General features: G+C 33.7%; 1 protein-coding gene across 1 annotated transcript; it reads left to right on the top strand.

Moving 5' to 3' along the window:
• The first annotated feature begins 1,167 nt into the window (after nucleotides 1–1,167).
• LOC146148108 (leucine-rich repeat serine/threonine-protein kinase 2-like) lies at nucleotides 1,168–19,699 on the top strand. Its single transcript, XM_083388002.1, has 49 exons — nucleotides 1,168–1,327; nucleotides 1,406–1,450; nucleotides 1,872–2,017; nucleotides 2,096–2,280; nucleotides 2,351–2,423; nucleotides 2,493–2,669; nucleotides 2,738–2,864; nucleotides 2,933–3,044; nucleotides 3,339–3,505; nucleotides 3,566–3,710; nucleotides 3,775–3,908; nucleotides 3,995–4,097; nucleotides 4,162–4,249; nucleotides 4,320–4,425; nucleotides 5,025–5,220; nucleotides 5,603–5,749; nucleotides 5,811–5,942; nucleotides 6,018–6,260; nucleotides 6,310–6,334; nucleotides 6,436–6,638; nucleotides 6,705–6,827; nucleotides 6,946–7,167; nucleotides 7,232–7,352; nucleotides 7,422–7,689; nucleotides 7,785–8,003; nucleotides 8,176–8,354; nucleotides 8,433–8,547; nucleotides 8,622–8,817; nucleotides 9,006–9,110; nucleotides 10,672–10,841; nucleotides 10,900–11,142; nucleotides 11,216–11,300; nucleotides 11,450–11,646; nucleotides 11,791–11,936; nucleotides 12,346–12,524; nucleotides 13,045–13,253; nucleotides 13,405–13,634; nucleotides 13,999–14,180; nucleotides 14,571–14,728; nucleotides 14,798–14,859; nucleotides 14,949–14,989; nucleotides 15,567–15,767; nucleotides 16,152–16,242; nucleotides 16,321–16,391; nucleotides 16,667–16,814; nucleotides 16,874–17,064; nucleotides 17,625–17,823; nucleotides 18,207–18,292; nucleotides 19,220–19,699. Exons 1-49 carry the CDS (start codon nucleotides 1,251–1,253, stop codon nucleotides 19,364–19,366), a joined length of 7,215 nt encoding a protein of 2,404 aa, XP_083244128.1. The 5' UTR covers nucleotides 1,168–1,250; the 3' UTR covers nucleotides 19,367–19,699.
• The last annotated feature ends 710 nt before the right edge of the window (nucleotides 19,700–20,409 follow it).

Genomic DNA, 20,409 nt, shown 5'->3' with positions numbered 1-20,409 from the left:
CGATTTCACACTGTGGTTTCGCAGCTGGCGCCTGACAGGATTATCGACGACATACGTGCTCGCTTTTGCTGGACGTATTAGGCTGTTTCTTATTAATTTTTTTATGATGTCTTGCAATCACCATTCTATGACGTCATACTGTCACTGCTTTATGACGTCATTATTCATTAACGTCGAAGAAAATAGGGGAATTTCCCAAGTTGAAAATTCAGGACTCCCTTTTCGATTTTCTGGTTACGCCCCTGATTGCCCCCCCTGGAAAATTTTCTTCGGGCGCCCCTGGTGGTACACCCTTTAAAAATTATAGTACACCCTTGGGTGTACGTCTACGATACACCCTGTTGAAAAGCACTGTTCTAGCACACTAATACAAATTTCGCAAATGCTCAAGCGATCAACTCAACCACTGGACCAAATACACTCTGTACCGTATAAAGTGAGTTAACCATCGCATTCACATTTGACGCAAAGAAATAAAAACGCATAGGAAACACTCTTTACCAAAACAGGCCAATCACACCAAACTTATATATGTGCACTATACATAAATGTTAGCTTGCAAAAAACGAGACATTTCGGTAATTATTTGGGACGCTGGAAGAGAGCCCTAAAAATCGGGACTGTCCCGCCTAAATTGAGACGTTGTAATAAGCCCAATTAAAGTATTGTAATAAACTGTTCAAGGTCGATTACAGTAAATATGCTGTTGCTACCAGGCATAGTCGATTACAGTGTTTACCACAAACCAGTTCATCGGTTCGGTACGATTCGAGTTCCTAGTTTAAACCTCTTCTCATGCATCACATCACTTGTGTAATAAATGTGATTGTTTGTTTAGGGAAATAACCCAAATAGATACAGTGGAACATCAGATGACATATTTTTGTTTGTGTACAAATAACGTGTAATATTTGCACACGACTAACCTTTCAGTGAAGTGATATCGTTCATGAAAATAATTTCATATAAGCTCAAATTTTGCAGACAATTTATTTATTCAATTACCCAATAGAATAAACGTTTTGACTTTCTATATGCCGATTGCACCATAGATATTGAAAAACAAGAAGTCGTTAGTCGTTAAAATGTTTAACAAACAATAAATTTTATTTCTGAATATTTATGGCCTGAACTTATCAACTTTGTTTTTATGTTGTAGGTGTTTTAAAGCTTTCAAGAGTTACCATACCGTATTTAACGGCAAAACAATGCTAATAACACCGTAAAAACTGTTCCTTGAAAATACAATAATGGAAGACATAATTTCAAGGTTGCATAACAATCATGAACCGCAAAGAGTGTGTGAAGCATGTTTAGAGGCTGTTCGGTAAAATATTTATTTGGTTAAGTTTGCAATGTACGACAATAGAAATATACATATTACTCATACTGACTTTTACTGTAGAATATTAAAAGAAGAACAGTCTAACGAGTTGGTGCCATCAGAAACGTAAGTTGTGACAAATCAATCCTAAATGATAAGTTTAAATAATGCAATGTTAAAAAGGAATGCCAGATTTGCAACTTAGGATATTGTGCTGGTAACATGTTTAGGCATGAACACATAATAAAACCTAAAAAGTGAAGTTATCTATAACATGATATAGTATAAGACCTAGATACAATTAAACCAAATATTTGCAGGAATGTAAAACTCTAAAATAAGATACAAATCTGTTCCAATAATAAGATATAAATGGCACAAATAACCTATAAACTATTTGGGTGCTGCTGTTTTGCACTGGAGTATTTTTCCTTGGGTGAAGTTAGATTTTTGGTTTGAAAATATTTGTAGAGTTAGCTATACATAGTTATACAATATTTATTTTTGTTTTTAATAAACTGTTAAAAAAGAATATTTTTGTTTTTAGAATAAAAGAAGATGTAGTCGGAAATTGTTTTATGACAGTTTTTCTCACATTTTCAAAAAACAAAACAGTTATTTCAGTTATAACCGACGCAATAGTACAACTGGTAACACAATATCCAAATCTAAAGCACCAGTATGGGTCTAAAGGTTGGTATACTCTACTAACTCTAGTCTAATAGGTTATATTACTAATGTTATTTTGTTAAAACATTTTGTTTTACCAAGGACTGTTTTTCAATATCATGGATCTTTTCACAATCTTTAATGAAACTCCAAATCCATCTCCAGAAAGAAAGATATTTTTGGTTTGTGGATTAAAGCTTGCAGTTGCCTTGATAACTAACTGCTCACAAAATCTGCCATTTTGCATGGATGCTGGTGTTATTAGCATTTTTCCTGCAATTTTTAAGGTGGAATACTATTTGTTAAACAAGGCGAACATTGCATAACATTAACTTTGTACTCCTTACAACATTACAGACTTGTTCTACACACAAAGAAGTTGTTTATTTCGGAATACATTTGTTGTGTCTACTAATATGTGACACAAAAGGTTTTAAAATAAACTCATTTGAATTTTTTTTTGGATGTAGAATTTTTATTTTGTTTCTCTTAATTTAAGATGACAGTGAAGAAATTAATATTTTGAGACAACTTTGGTTGAACCAATGTTATGTTGATAAAATTAATGATGAACGACTGTTATCTTTAATACTTGGTGTGATGAATCGTTTTTTGGGACAGTCTTCCAGTCTTCAAGTTTACACAATAAAGTGCCTTCAGGCCTTTTCTTATCTTGGTAACTAAGTTTAATTGTAAAAGTAAGAAATGCTCTCATCTGTTTTTTTTATATGTTATTCTTTTCAGATCCTCTGTGTCTTCTTGAATATGGAATTGTAGATTCACTTGTACATGCATGTTTGCATTATTCAAAAAACCCAGAAGTTCATAGTAATGCTTTAAAGTGTCTATTACCTTTACTGAATAAACCTCTGTATGCCTAAAATATTTGTTTATGTTGCTTTTTTATGTTATTAATACAAATACTGTATTTATTTATAGACTTGACCATGTTTGGAACAAGTATGAGGAAATTGTAGATCTAATTTTCTCTTCAATAAATAACTTCAATGATGATGTACATGTTGTTAGTCATGTATTTTTAGTTGTCAAGGTTGGTCAACTGTTAAACCTATTGTTACATCTTTAAACCTAAAACTCAAATGAATGATAATATGATTATTTGTTCATTACGAACAACTACCATGTCTATTTTTATTTATTTTGCGATTAGAGTCAATGTTATCCCACAAAGGCATCCATGTCACAAGTGTAACCAAATTTATATTACAAAATCATAGAAAGCATGGCTTATATTTTTTAGAAAAAGTACATTTTAACTTATATTTAACCTTAACATTTGTTAGCCAGTTTTTAAAAAATATATATTTTCTTGTTCGTCTTTCAGAAATTGATTTTATTGGATCCCCGAATTAGTGAAGCACTTATTTTAAAAAACATACCTTCCCTTTTTTATCAACAACTTGCAAAATATCACAAGAAAAATATGGATGTTCACCCGATTCTCAAGCAAGCTCTGTATATGTTTGCAATGGATTCAAACATAAAATACAGGTACAAGTCTCTACAAACTATGCTGTTTTTTGTATATAATGTAGAATTTATTTTTCCTAGAAATGAAACTTTGATTAATGCTTGCAAACATGGGGCCATTGGTGAAATGTTATTCTTTTTATATCTTGGTGCTAATATCAACTATACATCGAAATGTGAACAGACAGCTTTAATGGTAGCTTGTGAAAATAGAAATCTTGGAATGGTAAAGTCTTTCTTTGGTTGTTTCATCAAGGTAAATGGAGATAATCTTAACTTCTATTTTATAGGTTAAGGCAATTATCAGTGCTGTTTGCAGCTTTCATGACATTGGAGCACCAAACTCTCGATTATTGAATGTTACTGATTGTCTTAAGTTTTGCCTGGACCAGGACTACTGTGAAATAGCAACAATTTTATTATGGTATATCTGCCTTAGTAATTTAAATGTTTTTTTGGAGCATTCAAGAAAACTTATTAATTACATACTTAATGAGATTTTATTTATAGGTATTTGGTATATCAGAATCAAAATGAAACTGCAGAATGGAGCAAAATTGGTTTAAACTGTTTTTATTCTTACTGGTTGGGAGATATTTTTGATTTCGTTGAAGTGAATTGATCTGTTTATATACATTTCAAAATCTAAGTAATTTAACACCGCTCCTTTATCATAGAAAGAAAGCAGTGTACTAAATTCCTATTGTGGAAAAAAAAATTTGCAGCTTGTTGAAACCATTTTTGTCGATGAAATGCCAATTTTTGGTATGTTTTTATTGTTGATTTTTGGCATGTTTTAATTACCAACTGTTATTTTTGGTTGTTATTACTTAAGATGAAGAAAACAAAGAACTACATGAACGTTTTCAAATCAGCAGCACTGAACTTCCTTGGCAGTTACTGCAAAACAACCCAACAACAAAAGATACCAATCTAACCAGGTAACAAAAAACAACTTGGTTAAATCATTCATATATCTGTATGTCCCTGTTTTTATGTGTTCTGCTTGACCAAACTATTTGTTGGACAGGTTGTTTTTTAAATAAAATATTTTGTAATATATGTAATTCATCCCAGGCCTGGATGTCGCTGGATATTCTTTTAATCTCGATAGATAACACTTTTGCTATCCTATGACGGGATCGCATAGTATTAAATTAAATTTTAAGCCTTTAAATCTTTATAGTTTTTTTTCCCATTGGGCCATTTATTAGGTGTTTTATTAAGTGCTTGGGTACTGTTGACTAGTGATAGGAGTTATCTCATAAAACAATATAATTATGCATTTATATACTGAAGTTTGGGTTACACTGTTGACAAATCGTATTTCAACTTGCTTTTGGACAAATGTGCTTTATCAAGTCAAATGCTTGTCTAAATTAAAAATAAAGTTTTTAAACACAGTCACCTCGCTTTTTAGAACAATTTAGTTTTCAACCAAAATGTTTGTATGTATGTATGCGTTTAAATATTTTAGTAGTTTGCTAATTGCTTTAAAAAAATGTAATACGGACCAAAACAAAACTTTTGTTTGTTGAAGATTAAATTCGGATGAATATGATGAATTTGTGTGTCCCCGATGTTGTGTCACATCCTCCTTTAAAGATGCTTTGCATTTATCTTTTATTGAAAGAGATGATGCAGATATACTATCTAGGGAAAAAGTTCCACAAACGCCTTCAAAAGAAAACTGTGCATGTCATATTCCTTTTCCACCTAGATCTGTTTGCATTAAGGTATTCAGTTTTTTGTCACCCCTAATTTGCTAAAGTTGTGAGCTAGAACACTATAATTGTTTTCTGTGGATCTTGTCATACTAGGATTTATTTGTAACACCAAGCATGGAATATGTTGTGGGAATTTTTAAGGCTGCTATAAATTTTTGTGTTGGCAACTGCATACAGCTAATTTATCCTCAACTCTTTTTTATGCAATGTAAATGATTAGATTTATACACAAAAATAGTATTGTTTTTACCCAAATTTTTCACAATTTAAATCAGTTATTTAATCATTTAAAAAAAAAGGGTTTCAGCATAGTTTTGACAGACAGACATTTTTTGACAATCAATTTTTTGTTGATAAGCCTGTTTGTTCTAACTGATAAAATAATAATTAGGATATTGAACTTTCACACAATCACCTAACATCATTACAATTCTTTGCTTGTATGCCAAAGGAAATTGGTTGCAAGTTGGGACAAAACATTGTAAAACTAAATATTTGCAGCAATGAACTGAAAGAGTTTCCTCCAAGTTTGTTAAAGGTATTTTTAAGTAAACATTTGCAAGTTTTTCTAGGTAATTAAAATACTATATATTTTTTAGATATTTTGCAATATCAAAGAATTGCTGTTAGCAAACAATTATATTCAAGATTTTCCATTTGGCCACCTTCACTTTTGTCAGAATTTACAGTTATTAAATTTATCTGGTAATCTTTTGAGAAACAAACTGAAGGTAACCCTGTTCAAGTGAAAATTCGCTTTGCAAATTTAACAAAAAATATTTTAAAATGATTTTCATTTTTACCAGGAAAATAAAACAAAGGCCTCTGCTTATAAGAGTGGAACCTCTAATGTAACAGTTTTGAAGTTATCTAACAACAGCTTTACATCTTTGCCCAGTTGGATTATTTTTATGCCACACTTGTCTGTGTTAGACCTTGGTGGAAATATGTTATGTGATTTTATGCCAGGTTTTTATATAAATATTAATATATTGAATAAAAAATGGTTTTGTATTGTATTTATTTGTAAATTTAATGAATGTAATTTTTTAAAGTTATGGTGACTAGTTTTAATTTTGACTCTTTTGTACATCACAGGGCAAATCAGCCCATGCCCTAACAAGTTTAAATATATTTTTTTAGTTGTTTTAAATGTTTATGATGTTGCTCCCCAAATAAAAATCCCCATCGTTGTAGTGCATTACAGTGGTGGACCTTGAAAAGCTCATAAAATAGTACTTTCATCTGCAACAAAGTTTGTCGACGACATACCTAACTGGTGTTTTCTATGCACAGAAAACAAGGAAAAATTTCACACTGCTTTAAGAAACCTCAGGGTTTTAAAATTGAATAAAAATAGCATTTTGGCATTTGACTTCTCTGTGTTGGAATGTTTCCCATTGCTGGAACACTTAGACTTATCCTCTGTAGGTCATTTTGTTATTTATGCAATCTAATCTGGCCTAAAATAAGTACCAAAGCTATATTTTTAGAATGAAATACAGGAGTGTATTTTCCATGAACATCAAGGAAGCAGTAGTTTGCAATATTTGGATTTGGCTAGAAATAGTTTAGGTGCAGTCCCACTGTTTCTACATCTTTTACCAAAGCTCCAGGTAACTGTTTTTTAGGGTACTCCTCAATTTAAATTATGGTGTCATATATTAACTTTTTGTTGCATTTGTAAATATAATAATTATTTGTTTATTTTACATTTATATTTAATGTATACAGACTCTCAATTTGTGTGGCAATGTCATCAGTACATTTCCCAAAACTGTCCAATGGAAACCAACAAGATTGTTATGGTTAGACATATCAGAGAATGAGATCTCTGATATTGCTCATCTTATATCTCTTATTACATATTCATTTTCAAAATTAAGGGTTCTCAACTTATCCTATAATAAAATATGTACAATACCAACTGAATTAGGCCAGTTAAAAAGTTTGGAGGTGAGATGCCTCATTTTGTATCAGTTTTACCTGCATGCTACTCAGCATTATTTTTTGTTTGAAGATTCTAGATATTAGTCACAACAAAATTAAAACATTGCCTAATGAATTGGGAAATCTTTTCAGCTTAACAAAACTTTCTATAGAGGGAAATATTTTAAGCATTAACACATCAGTTTTGGAAGGTTAGTTTAAGAGATGTGATATTGCTCTTTTTTTCCTGCTGAATATAAGAATAAAAACATTTTTTCTAGGAAATACACAGCAGATTCGGACCTTCTTGTATGAGAGGTTGAAAAAAGCAGTTCCCCACAACAGAGTAAAGTTGATGCTTCTCGGTCACCCAAGTGCTGGAAAAACAACTTTACTTCAGGCTCTCCTTAAGCACAAATCTTTTCGTTACAGAACTTTCTCTAATGGGCTTGTACCGAAGGTTCTAGAAAAACACGAAGTTAAAACTTCACCACCATTGGCCACTATTGGAGTTGATGTATCAGATTTGACGTTGAAGCATAATGATAGGTAAATAAAAAATCCCTGAAATAAAGTTCAAGAATGTATTTTATTATTTTCAAAACTTGTGTTTTAGCATTTTCAATACATTTTCCTCTATGCAGGACATTTAACATAAGTGTTTGGGACTTTGCTGGACAAGAAGATTTTTATGCCACGCATCCTTGCTTTTTATCAGAAAGGGCAATGTACATCATTGTTTATGATGGATCCAAAGGTCCACACCAACTACAGACTCTCAAACCATGGTTGACTGCAATCCATGCCAGAGCAGCTCACTGCCCAGTATTATTATTTGCTTCACATGCAGATTGTGTTTCGAGGTATATAGATTTACGATCCCTTGTTTGATATCACAAGCAATATTAACACAAAACGAATTTCTAGATTGCATTTCAAAAAGCTAAAGTTCTGTTTCTCCTTTTACTGACTTACTTCCCTGGACACCACAGTTGCATTGAATAACTTACATCTGTAATTTTTATTCTAATGCAGCGAGATTCGTGATAGTTTGAGTGATATTTTGAAAAAGGAGCTGAAATCACTATCTAAAAGTTTGTGGTTTCCAAAAAATCTTTCAAAAAATTTGCTTCAAAATCATGATTTTGTTGATGTCCGAGAAGGTTCCCGTAATATTACAATGATAAGGAATAAAATTTGCAATATTTTGGCAGGTGGTGCATTTTTGATCATTCCGTTAGATATGGCTTATAAAAATATAAACACTTTATAAAAACATCTGTCTCATATAGATTCCATTATACAAGGAAATCCCTTAATTGGAGCCATGGTTCCATACAGCTATGTCCAACTGGAAAAAGTTTTGGAAACAGAAGCAAAATCTAGAGAAGCTTTTCCCGTTCTAGAGTATGTGCTTGTATACCACCTATTCGTTTTTTACTCTAATATTATGCTTTGTTCTAAACTGATTTTTTTATTAGTTTTAGTGAACTGGCTGGTAAACTTAGGGAAATAAGTGCTGGTAAAGAGCCTTTGTTTGAAAGTAGTTCAGAATTAATGATTGCAATGAACTATCTGCACCAAACTGGAGTTCTTTTGCACTTTGATGATCACCGTTCAAATCTAAATGACTGCTTTTTCATTAAACCAGCCTGGTTGTGCCAGTTTATAGCGCAGGTAGTTTCAATGTTTTTTCGTATTACTTTTATTAAATGTTTTTTTTAATTGTTCTTTTCAGCAATATTTTTTTACAGAAATTTTCCTGTATAGGTTATCAAAACGGCAGTACATAGGTTATCAAAACGGCAGTAAAATTTTACAATTAATACAATGCCTGACAGAAACAGTATATTTGTTTTTTTAAGGTAATATCTCTTCCTGATCACAAAAACTTCAAAGTAAATCCCTACATTTCAAAAGACGGAATTGTAAGCAAGCAAATTATCCATGATAATCTTATACACTCTAAAGTAAGTTTAGTATATTTCTGGGTTGGAAAAAGTTGTCTATTTCTAGGTAGCTAAATCAATCACCATTTGGCAAAATAAAACAATAAATTTGAAAACTTACTTTTATCAAACTGTTAATTTGAACCTCAAAAACAGGAATGGCAAAATAATTAGTAAAATAAATATTATTATTTCGTATCACTCAACGAGCTAAAATTTTTCAGTATAATGAAAAAATATTAGGAATTTTCCAATTATGATATTTTGCACATTTCGCTGTAATGTTTAGAAATGTAATAGTTATTCGGAAATGATTATTTGTGGTAACTTAAAATCTAAACACATATAAAACAAGGAAGCAATATAAATTAGACAAAAATGGTAAATTAAATAAATATTTTTAAAGGGTGTGTCTATTAATGTTAAATGCTTTGTAGCTAATCAAGAGCTGGATTTCCCAGATAGTAAAATTTAACAGCTAACTGTAAGGCATGAATTAGGACAGTATTACCTACTAATGTATTCTGTTTTTGTTTATCTATTCACTGGCACCACAAAGAAGAAATTTGACTTAAAATTCTGTGATTCCACTACATATTTAGTGGAAGCCTGTCGATCAGTGTATTGATTTGAATTACATTCCTGTTTGGTGGAAATAATAAGTATCTCATGTGGTCCAATATCGCTCCTTTTTTTAGAAACCATAGCTGTCATGCTAAAAGGTATAAGAGTAAATCTTCATAAGTTGCCCACAACAAATTACTAAAGCATCGCTAGTTCCTTTTTTAATTACTTTCATGTTACTATAAGTTAATGCTTATCAATCTTGTTTTAGTCCATGCTTACCCTTCTTGATCATAATGTAGTGAATGGAAGGTGAAGCTGCATAAAATTAGAAGTTAAATACTGATCGCACATCTCAGCATACATCCTTTAAGTTTAAGATTTAATACTTTTTCTAGTTTTCTACAAGTCTTTAAAAAGCGTTTTCGTTTATTTTCAACCCTTAATATTTTTTTGTATTGCTTTCTTGTTTAATATAGTGTTATATTTTCCAACATATAATTGCTTGGCAGAATCATTTAATTACATTCCAATGCAATAGAGTGAACCTAGTTTTAGGGTTTGAACCAGCGTGGTCCAACTGCAGGCCCGCGGGCCAACTTTGGCCGCGAGTTCAGCTTTTTTGGCCCGCGAACTAATAGTCAGCTTTGGTTCAATCTGGCAATATCACTTCAATTTTTGTTTTTTTAATTTATTGGTGTTGAAATTATTTCATAACTACTGAACTGAACGAAGGTATACATTCCATAAAGCTGGTATATATGTCATAGATTGTGTAAAATTTGCCAGCAATAAGCCTAAGAATTGCAATTTAAAAACATTGGCCCGCAAGATGAAAAAAAACTTGTTTTTGGCCCGCGATAAAAAGAAGTTGGACCACCCTGGTCTGAACCATGGGAAAGTTCAATAAACATGACTTTCCAAAAATGTTCAAATTCTGAACAACCCTAATATAGGACATTACTAAAAACATCCATTGCTGTTTATACTGTTATAGTAATCCATTTGTTGACATTAGGATTCAGATATGACATTCAACCCAGAATTCTTGCCCTCCCTGTTGCGTCTATTGGAAAATTTTGAAGTGATAATATCCCAAGATGATGACAAATATCTAGTGCCTTCAAAGTTGCCATCAGAAAAACCCATTTTAGAAGATCTTGGCAATTTGTGTGAAAGAATTTATAGGTTAGTAGTATTTTTTTTATTTTTTAATTAGTTACAATAAGAACATTTGTGTCCACAGATACATGTCAATGGCTTATATTCCAATGGGATTTTGGCCACGGTTGATAGCCAGACTGTTGAGCTTTTCAGGATCATTGGCAACTGGCAATAGAATAAACATTGAAAAAAATCTGCCAGATCTAGTCAATACATGGAATGAGGGCATATTTATGAAGTGGACTAACAAAATGAATTCTTACATGTTGATACAAAATGGCTGTGACATGTTTAAAAGCGCAACGAATTGCAGTCTAATTTCCGAGTGTGTGACTACTGACTATGTTAATTAAGTCTAAACACGACAAATGATGCTAAAGCAACCACATGTGTTTTAGACGACTTAATGAGGATACACCATTGAGAAATAAATTTTCAAATGATGGCTTAGAAGTGATTGTTCCAAACACACAAAATGGAGTTGTATGTAGTGTCAATACGATGTTTGGTTAACTTTTTATCTTAAATTAGTTTAAATAGATGATTTACCTTCCATTACTTATGAAACAATTTTGAATAACATAAGTACTGTTTTCTCTTTTGTTAATGATTTTTTCTGTCCTTTTTTGTAGATCATTTTATGTCAAGTGGTTGATCACATTAACAACTTAATTGGGGAATGGTATCCCGGCCTTCTTCGTTTGGATTGGACTGGCTGTCCATTGTTTTTACAGTTTGCCCCTTGTGAAAAATGCCTTGGACTGTTGTCGACAAATTCCAGTTCGCCTGTGCATGTGTTTTGTATAAATGATATAGTGGACAGTGTGATGTAAGAAATCCGAGTTTTAATATAACTTAAAAGTAGAATGTAGGTAACTTGTCAATTTCCTTTACAACTTGAGTTTCCATTAGTTGCTGCTGTTTATCAATAGGTTTTTACGGATTAAACCAAGAAAGTTAACCGTTCTTGCAGGTGCATGTCGAGTAAGGTTAAATACAAAGAACTTACACGCTCTACTTGCAAAGTTGAAACATCCAGCGGACTAATTAATGTATTTTGCCCCAACCACACCGATCCAGTGACCACACAACAATTTGCACCTGAAGTGAACTTTGACGGTAACACGTTTTCCAAAGCTATAACACATGTGCGATAGTTTATGTGTGCCTCCACTACAACTCCCTTTCTCTCATTTAATACAAACGACTGTCAATTTTATAAGTTTTTTTCCGGAAATGCAGGGTCGTGTGCGTTACCCGGCAGTGTCATTAGGCCTAAATAATAATATTTTTAAGGATTTTAGAAATTACAAAAGTATGTTATGGTATGTAGCGTGTACATACTGAAAAGTGATGTTTTGCCAAAATAAAATACCAAATTCAGATTTCTTTGTGGTTCCAATAAAAAACTAATTTATTTATATAATTGAATTTTGAAAATACAGTCCAACGTAAAATATTACTTACAGCAAAAAAAAACATCAGAAGTTGTTTTTTGTAAAAACAAAATCTTACAATACATTAACAGATTGTGATGCCAAGTTTAAACTGGACGTGGACCGCTTGACCTACGAACCCAATCCACATAATCTGCTCGGTGATGGAGGGTTCGGTTGTGTGTATCGCGCCAAGTATGACGGACGCGACATTGCCATAAAAACATTTCACATGACCACACCGGATTCCCTCTTCCGCATGTTGAGAGCCGTGAGTGGCTGCTGGTTTTTAGTCAAACAAATGAAACTCAAAGTTTAAAAACCTTAGTAAATGTGTTTATATACGCGTCAGCGGAACAGTGATCAACAAGCAAAACCCCACTGCAAATGGTTTTGGGTTTCATAAAAATACGCCCTTTTTACCTTTTTTTAGTTGTCTGGCTCATTTCTTGACCCGTGGGTCGCGATCCACAATTCTTTGGTCGTTTGATTTCGGTGGGTCGCCGACAGTAGTTTACATGGTTAGATTAAGTGAGATTGGTTCTGTGCAAGATGCTTCCAAATTTTAAGAAAACGCGAACACAATGCGAAAACATGGTTTCATAATGAAATTCCAACTTATTTAAGTTGTTATCTTGCGTTTTATTTATTTTTACTCGTTTTAAGTATAATGATTAAAAAAATCTTATATAATCACGCTGACAAGGAATCCAATGTCTAGCAACTTTTGTATTAATTAACTTAAGCCAAAATCAAGTGGCAAACGTTTTCACGGCATTTGCATTTTTCAGGAATTGAATGTCTTGGTTCATCATCAACATCCCAGTATAATCTCGCTTTTCGGTTTTCTACCTCCCTCCTGCCTAAATGAAGATATGCTGTTGCCATTTTTGGCAATGGAGTTTGCACACATGGGATCGTTGGGAGATTATTTAAGACAAATGACGGCAATTGATGCACCTAGCCGGCGAAATGCGTTACCCACCTCAGTTAAACATAGGTGTGAAATAACAAATTAATTTCGAAATTTACAAATAATAAGATCTCCGGTTTTCGTTGCAATGCAAAAATATAAACTAATTATACTATCTTTCCGGTTTGAAATAAATGTAAGAAAGGTATATTCGTTGTAATCGTTGCATTTTTTGCAGAATTATGTTTGAAGTTGCAGACTGTTTGGCTTTTCTACACTCACGGCATATCGTCTATCGCGACTTGAAGCCAGATAACATCCTTTTATTTTCCCTCGATATAACTGCACCCATCCTCTGCAAAATTACCGATTACGGTATTTCCATCCTTGCCTCGCCCAGTGGTTGCCCCAGTCCAGGTGGAAGCCCTGGGTACAGCGCCCCGGAAGTCATTTCGATTAAAACTGGAGGTATAGCTAATCTTAACAATTCAAAAATAGGAAATCTAAAACAAATGTAATTGTTGATTGGTGGCAATTAGGGTAATTAATATTGGGCTATCTTAAATTATATATTAATGTCTATTTTTATTTTGGCTTACTTGTATTTTATTTTACTGGCAATCCATTTCTGACCTCTCGAAAGCTCACGTTGTTACCTTGTAATTAAAACTACTAAGGTGGCCATTTTTCATTTGACTCCCCTTTGGTCGCTAAGATAAAAAGCTGCATTAGTATATAAAGCAACAGATATAATTTAATTAAAATGTGTTCAAACACAGTAACCAAAGTATTTCAGCCTGCTCTCTAATATATTTTATTTTTTTAACTAAAGGAAAACACAAGTCAATTGACCTGTTCCCATACTCCGTGAATTGCGACGTGTACTCCTACGGATTGCTCATGCACGAAGTAGCGGTTGGCAAGTCACCTTGGCTGGAATACGTTGCCGAAGAATTCAACAGCGAAACAGACATCTCACTGTCGTCCTGCCACCCCGATGATGTCATCCTTAAGGTATCAAGAATAAACAGGCCGTTCCCTGAATTGTTTCAAACCATTGCAGGCAGAATGCACCCCAGAAAGGCAACAGAAACACTGGATCCAACACATTCTTTAGCAAGCGAGAAATCAAATGTCTAAACATAAATTTAATTGGAAATACCACTTTCACAGCTTAAATTTCTTGTTTAAGATTCAAGATTCAATTTATTTTTGTGATTCTTTGCAAACATTAAAAAGAGCGTAAAGAATAACACATGGACGGCGAAACTACCTTTTTGAGCTGCCCATAATTGTTTAGTTTCACTGTAACAAGAAATTTATATATCATTTTGATTTATAAGCAATTAGTCGCTTCAGCGAGCAATATTTGTTATAAGTTGAATTAAAATATTTCGAACATAGGGAATTCGACCGTCTTCGTTGTCTGCATATGAAGGAGTTCTCGCTTGGCCACATGCCCAGAATTTAATAGGAACTTGTCTTTCGTGGAACCCTGAAGATAGGCCATCATCAAAAAGTATCCTAAAAACTTTGTCGGATATTGAATCATGCTGTATGAGGTGGTTCTGGCATTTTTTTTCTATTGTGGTGCACCCTTGATAGTTTTTGCAATAAATCAATTTGTTTAGATTACAGGAATATGTTCACCCTTCTTCGTTGATATGGTGTACTTGCGTTAAAAGGAATCGAGGTGAAATTTAGCTGCATACAACATATTGTTGTTATGTTGATGTTAAATCGAATCATAAGCGATATAATATATGTTTATTTGTTTTACAGATTGTTTACCGCAAAAAGAATCTTTCCAAGGAAATTTGGATGTAAGTTTAATATTTTGTACTTTATTGGCAAGACGCCAGAATACATTTGGAAGTATTGAACCTACTATTGCATGAGTGACCAACCAATGAGAGACCAAAAGACTATGTTAACTACAAAGAGCAGTGACAGGAAATAAAATAACATCCTGTATCCTACATACAAAGTTTAAGTTATTTTTTTATGAAACATTGTTTAAAAATGCAATACTATTACTCACCGAGTCAAATAATTTAATATCTAGTGACGTAGGCTAAATCCACAATAAGTATATTAGGATGGGAGTCATGACTTCCAAAAACATGTAACTTGATCAAATTAGCGACTTGGCCGAAATCAATTTAGGTAAGTTATACTGTAGACTGCACATTCTAAAAACAAATCACGATGTGAACGTAAGAGCTGCACAGAACGGGACTCGCAAACCGCTGGTTGACAACTCTTGTACTAATGTATGATTTATAAAACTAAACGATTATTGTAAAGTGTTTAATTTAATTGAGCGTTTTGTCGAAAACATTTCCAAACCAGTACAAGCTTTCGTTCACTTCTAATTGGGGCTGTCTATGACATTTCTAGATTTATTGGCTGTGTATGAACAGAAACGAACTGGAAGAGAACAGCCAAAATATCACAAAGCTGCCAATCGGCACAGAAACCTTTCAAATATTAAAGCAGGAAATAGTTTGCGAATGGGGAGACCATTTGAAGATTTCGTGTATGATTGTTGCCACCTCGGAACAAGGCTCCGTTCCTACGTTTGTTGGTGGAACGTCAAAGGTATGTTCATTGGACATATATTTTTTATGTTTTTGTGTGTAAACGTGTTTGGGATTCTTACTCATCGGAAACATTGCTTTAGTGTTAGAGGATTTTACCATTAGGTGTTTTTTTCATGGTAATATTTATCCCTAGCTCCAGATTTTAGCAGTAAGTTTTGTTATTAACTTGGCAAACAGGTGTAATTATATTTTACTTTAAAATAAAAACACAGCGTTTATAAATTTCTCACGCATGTCCCCTACTTAAAAACATTGTCAAATAAAAACGTTAAAAATGCACTCTGTTCGATTAATGGTTAACGCATTTACGCATCGGGATATAACTTTTACATTTTTCAACTAAGGTATTTCAAAAAGTTGACTTTGCTTTATTTATGCGCAGGGCGAAATTGCAGTTTGCAGTTTTCAATTCAGTCAGGTTGTGGCACACGTTGGAGCGCCAGTGACTAGTCTTGCTCTCCATCAGCCAACAGGTGACCAATCAATTATTAAACGTCGTACAAACATTCCCTCTACTGCGACCGTCTAAAGCCGTCCCCTGTTTTTCGTAGAAAATCGTCCCAACAATTTCGTAGTGGCTGGCCTCGCGAATGGCGCCATTGTGGTTTACGACATGGAACAGGTACGTTGTTAATCCTGATACTTGTTTTATTGATGTACTTGTTTGTAATTAATGGTGTGGACGTCCTTTAAGGGCATGTTTATTATTGATAACAGCCTGCGAATGGCTATTCTACGGTACTTTGGCAAAGAAATTGCTGGAAAGTTTGGTAGCCTGCAATAAAACATTGATTTTACTTTACTATTCGAAAGTGCGTTTCGCTAATATAACGTTGCTACTAGTTGTCATACACATTCCGTAATTCTTTTATCCCAACTCACTTTACCTTTTTTAAGCTTTCGTCTGGCAACGGAAATTATTTGTCCGAAGTCTCACTCGCCGAAGTGGCTTGCCAGAACCCAATTTCCCAACTTGCCTCTTTGGGAAAAACGCTCTTCGCCACCTGCGGACAGTTCCTTGTTACTTTGAGTCTTGTCGATTCCGGTAAAATTTTTATTAAAACCAAAAATTGTCTCTTTTTTATGGAAAACACTATTTTTCAGGAGGTCCGTCAATTTGCTCGGTGAAGCCCCTTCCGTCAGAAGACAAAATCACAAACCGGTCAACGTCCATTACACTGCTTGCGTTAAGCTCCACCACTGTTTACGTGGTGACCAAGAAGAGTTCAGTGATTTGGTTTTGGCAGACTGGCAATGCGCAAAGAAATCGAATTGACATACGGGACTTCACAGAAGTAAGTCTTAACAGTTATATAAGTTATGCGGGCCCAAATCATTTTTAGGACTTATGTGCAGTTCAACTGTGCTTACTAAGGTTGAAGACAGCTAGAACATGCTTTATTGTCTATTTCTTGAAAATGCTAATAGCCGCATTACAAATCACAAATTACTTTTGATGGACATTGAAATAGTGTCATGTTGTATGTGAGATACGCGTTTTATGCTTAGTTGTAAGTAAATCGTTTTTTCTTGATTCATCTTTTACTTTTCTGTCAGTGCAGTTTCCCAGAACACTGAATAACTAATGTTTAACCTCTACTTGGGTGTGGTGGATGACCAAAAGAACGTTTAATATTTTATAATGTTCTCTGGTCGATGTTACACGTTTCAATACTCAGTGACGTAAGTCTGTCACGCTTTTAGCAAAGAGTTATTAATTTTGGAAACAATTGAACCGGGTGGTTACTACAGCCCTAGATTATTATAATACGATGTCATGAAAACGCCAGTTTTGGACTGCGTAGGTCGTTGCTTGAAAGTTTAACAACAACTTGTGTCATGTTTTTACTTGCAGCAAAGTCAAAGACCGTACGTGACCAGTCTGTTCGTAGACCACCGACACGCCACACTCTGGGTGGGCACGAGCGACGGGCACGTTTTTCTTTTTCGCGAACCCCTGCACAACCACGTTCTCAGGTCTTCCAGCAGGCCCGTGGTAGTAATGCACAGACACGTCGCCATGGTAGAGCATATTTTCGCAGCGCCCCGTCGAGGTAAGTCGCCATCGTACATTTTCTATAAATAATAATTAAAAAATGTTTTTTTGTTTGTTTATAAAATTCCTGTTTTAGCCTTGCATTTTTGTTGTGCTGATAAGTAACTGCCGTTGTCATCAAAATTATACAGTAATAAAACGTTTCAATCTGGTCTGAATAAAAAAGGAATTCAACTGGACTTATGTCAAGCGATTGTTTTTTTTATTTTATTTAAAGTTTAAAATTGTAATATTATTTTAAAAGTGTTTCAACGTACAAACTTTAATATTCCAGTTGAAACCAAAATAAATCTTGTAAAAACTCAATCAACTTTTAAAAAAGTATTCCGAAGCAAACTATTTTTCTACCAAATAATTTAACATTAATTTCAATTTTTTTAGGCGATGATACAGAGAGTCCGGGATATGTGTTTTGTGTTGGTGTTGGAAACGTTCCGCTGGTGATACATGACAAAGAAGACACAGGCGTAAGAAAACTGGACTTTTTGTGTTATTTTACGTCAGGGGTCGGCAAAATTTTTGCTCTACTAAATGGTTTAAAACATGGAATTCTTTTGCAGTCCAATGTTCAAAAAAACAATTGTTTAGTGCACACATTACCTGTCACAGAAATTAAAAAAGGGGTTAAAATAATATAAGCTTAACTACTATCGCCTATCGTCTATAATTGATACATGACGTTGTTACATAATTTTAGTAAAAACCAAACATTAGGTTGCCGTAATATCCGTATTTCAGTGTTATAATAAATTAGGTCAATGGAATGACTTCTCGTTTCGGTAAAATAACTCGACTTGACTAAAGTATTTTGTATAAATGCCTGACTTGACTTGAGTCAAATGAATAAGTTAAAATGAAGTGTTTTTAGTCAACACTTTATTATAAAATTAAGCTATTTATCTCCGTTTTTGCACGTAAAACGATTCGATTGCTACATGTCATTTTTTGTATTTTTTATTTGAGTTATTGCTCATAATTGGTCACGTTTACCAATTTTGACAGTTCATCTATTTATTTTTATATCAGTGATTTGACTTGGAATTTACTTGCTCTAATATTGACTTGACTGAAACTTCACTTGGGCAACTAATGACTTAAACAAGTACTTGAATTTACTGATAAAAACACCAATGCTAGGTAAACGAAATACTTCACTTGTACAGTTGGACTAAGTTCTTTCACAAATGACTTGACTGGGACTGAAGTCAATCCAAAATGACATGTTTACAACACTTTCTTAGAGCAAACACTTATTAAAGCTCCTGTACATAGGCTGAATTTTTAATTCTTTGGTGTTTTGCTCAGTAGCTTGTATCCTCAGGAGTATCCAAACCACGGCATTCCGCCATGCCTTATGTTAACTAATTGTGCAAAAAATAGACATACTGTTTTAGGTTGGAAGTCGACGAGGGTCAAGGAAGAGAATGCCCTCAATTGAAAATCAATCTGAACTAGTAGCTTTCGAGGCCGACATTGCAGACAAAAAAGAATGGTTTACTTCAGCCGTTGAAGCACGATCTCTGATGACGACAAGTGAATAGCTGGTGTATATATATTTAAGTGCCTTCAATTATAGTCAACAGGCACGTTTTAATTTTTGTTTATAAATGTGTTAATTTATCAAAAATATTTTCCAAGAGGTTGTCTCTTTAATTGATTTAAAAATTGGCCTAGCTCGTTTAAATTATTTACTGTACCCAAACGTGTCATTTCGCCTTCATAGTTTTCATATATCACTTACTAGCTCAATCAATAACTGTGTTTTACTATGCAACATACGTAGCCAAACTTGATTTATTCGTGTTATTCACTCCTACACTTTGATGTTTTTTCCCGAAACTGTGATTTGCGTGTTTTACAAAAAAATAAATGGCTTTAATTTACTTTGTTGATTCCTTGGTGGACTAATAAAAACAGCAATGCTAGTTTAACGAATTATAAGATATGACGCTTCGCTGTAAACAAATAGGTTAAGTCGTAGCGGCGAAGTAAATATGTCTAGCTTTTATTCAGTACAAAAACTGTTGAGTTAAATTTGTAGACCACATATTTGCTCGATGACACCCATACTAAACAACAGTACAGCTACGCGAGTTTTGCATATAGCAAAAAACGAAGAGAAGATATTCGTAGCACTGCTCTTGTGGGTTGCCTGTTGCTACTAAAAGTTTTCCATTACATTATGCAGGTCAGCAATCGCAAGTAAAGGAAAGCCCTTTGGAATTGAGCCGAATAAATTTTGGTGATCTAACATCGCGCTGAATTTTTTAAATCTAGACAATTCTTGAGGCCTTTGTCTTCTGTTTGTCAGAACCCACAGTACAGTAACTCAACCGACTAAGTTTAACAGGCTTAAAATGACATAATTGTTAGATGCTATTAACAATCGGTAGGGTCACTTAAGTTCTGATATGGACCGGAAGACAAGATCGTAATACAAACACATTCTAAGCTACATTTAACCTTGTTTACGTTTACGATGGTTAAACCCCCACTTCCGTCAATCAAGAACTGATAATACTGCTCTTTTACGTCTTAATCCGTTGCAGTTAGAGTCAAAACGTGAGAATAATTTTGCAAATGG

The sequence above is a fragment of the Ascidiella aspersa genome, chromosome 4 (genome assembly GCF_963924565.1).
Source record: "Ascidiella aspersa chromosome 4, kaAscAspe10.2, whole genome shotgun sequence".
Lineage (NCBI taxonomy): Eukaryota > Metazoa > Chordata > Ascidiacea > Phlebobranchia > Ascidiidae > Ascidiella > Ascidiella aspersa.
The sequence above is the reverse complement of the archived record's forward strand: the minus strand, read 5'-3'. Positions and strand labels throughout refer to the sequence as shown.

Bases quoted from the DNA above. Each gene is read 5' to 3' on its own strand.
- LOC146148108 (XM_083388002.1), top strand. From the start codon at position 1,251: ATGGAAGACATAATTTCAAGGTTGCATAACAATCATGAACCGCAAAGA. The intron at 2,670-2,737 runs GTAACTAAGTTT...TATTCTTTTCAG, and splicing joins TCAGGCCTTTTCTTATCTTG to ATCCTCTGTGTCTTCTTGAA. The intron at 7,690-7,784 runs GTAAATAAAAAA...TCCTCTATGCAG, and splicing joins ACGTTGAAGCATAATGATAG to GACATTTAACATAAGTGTTT.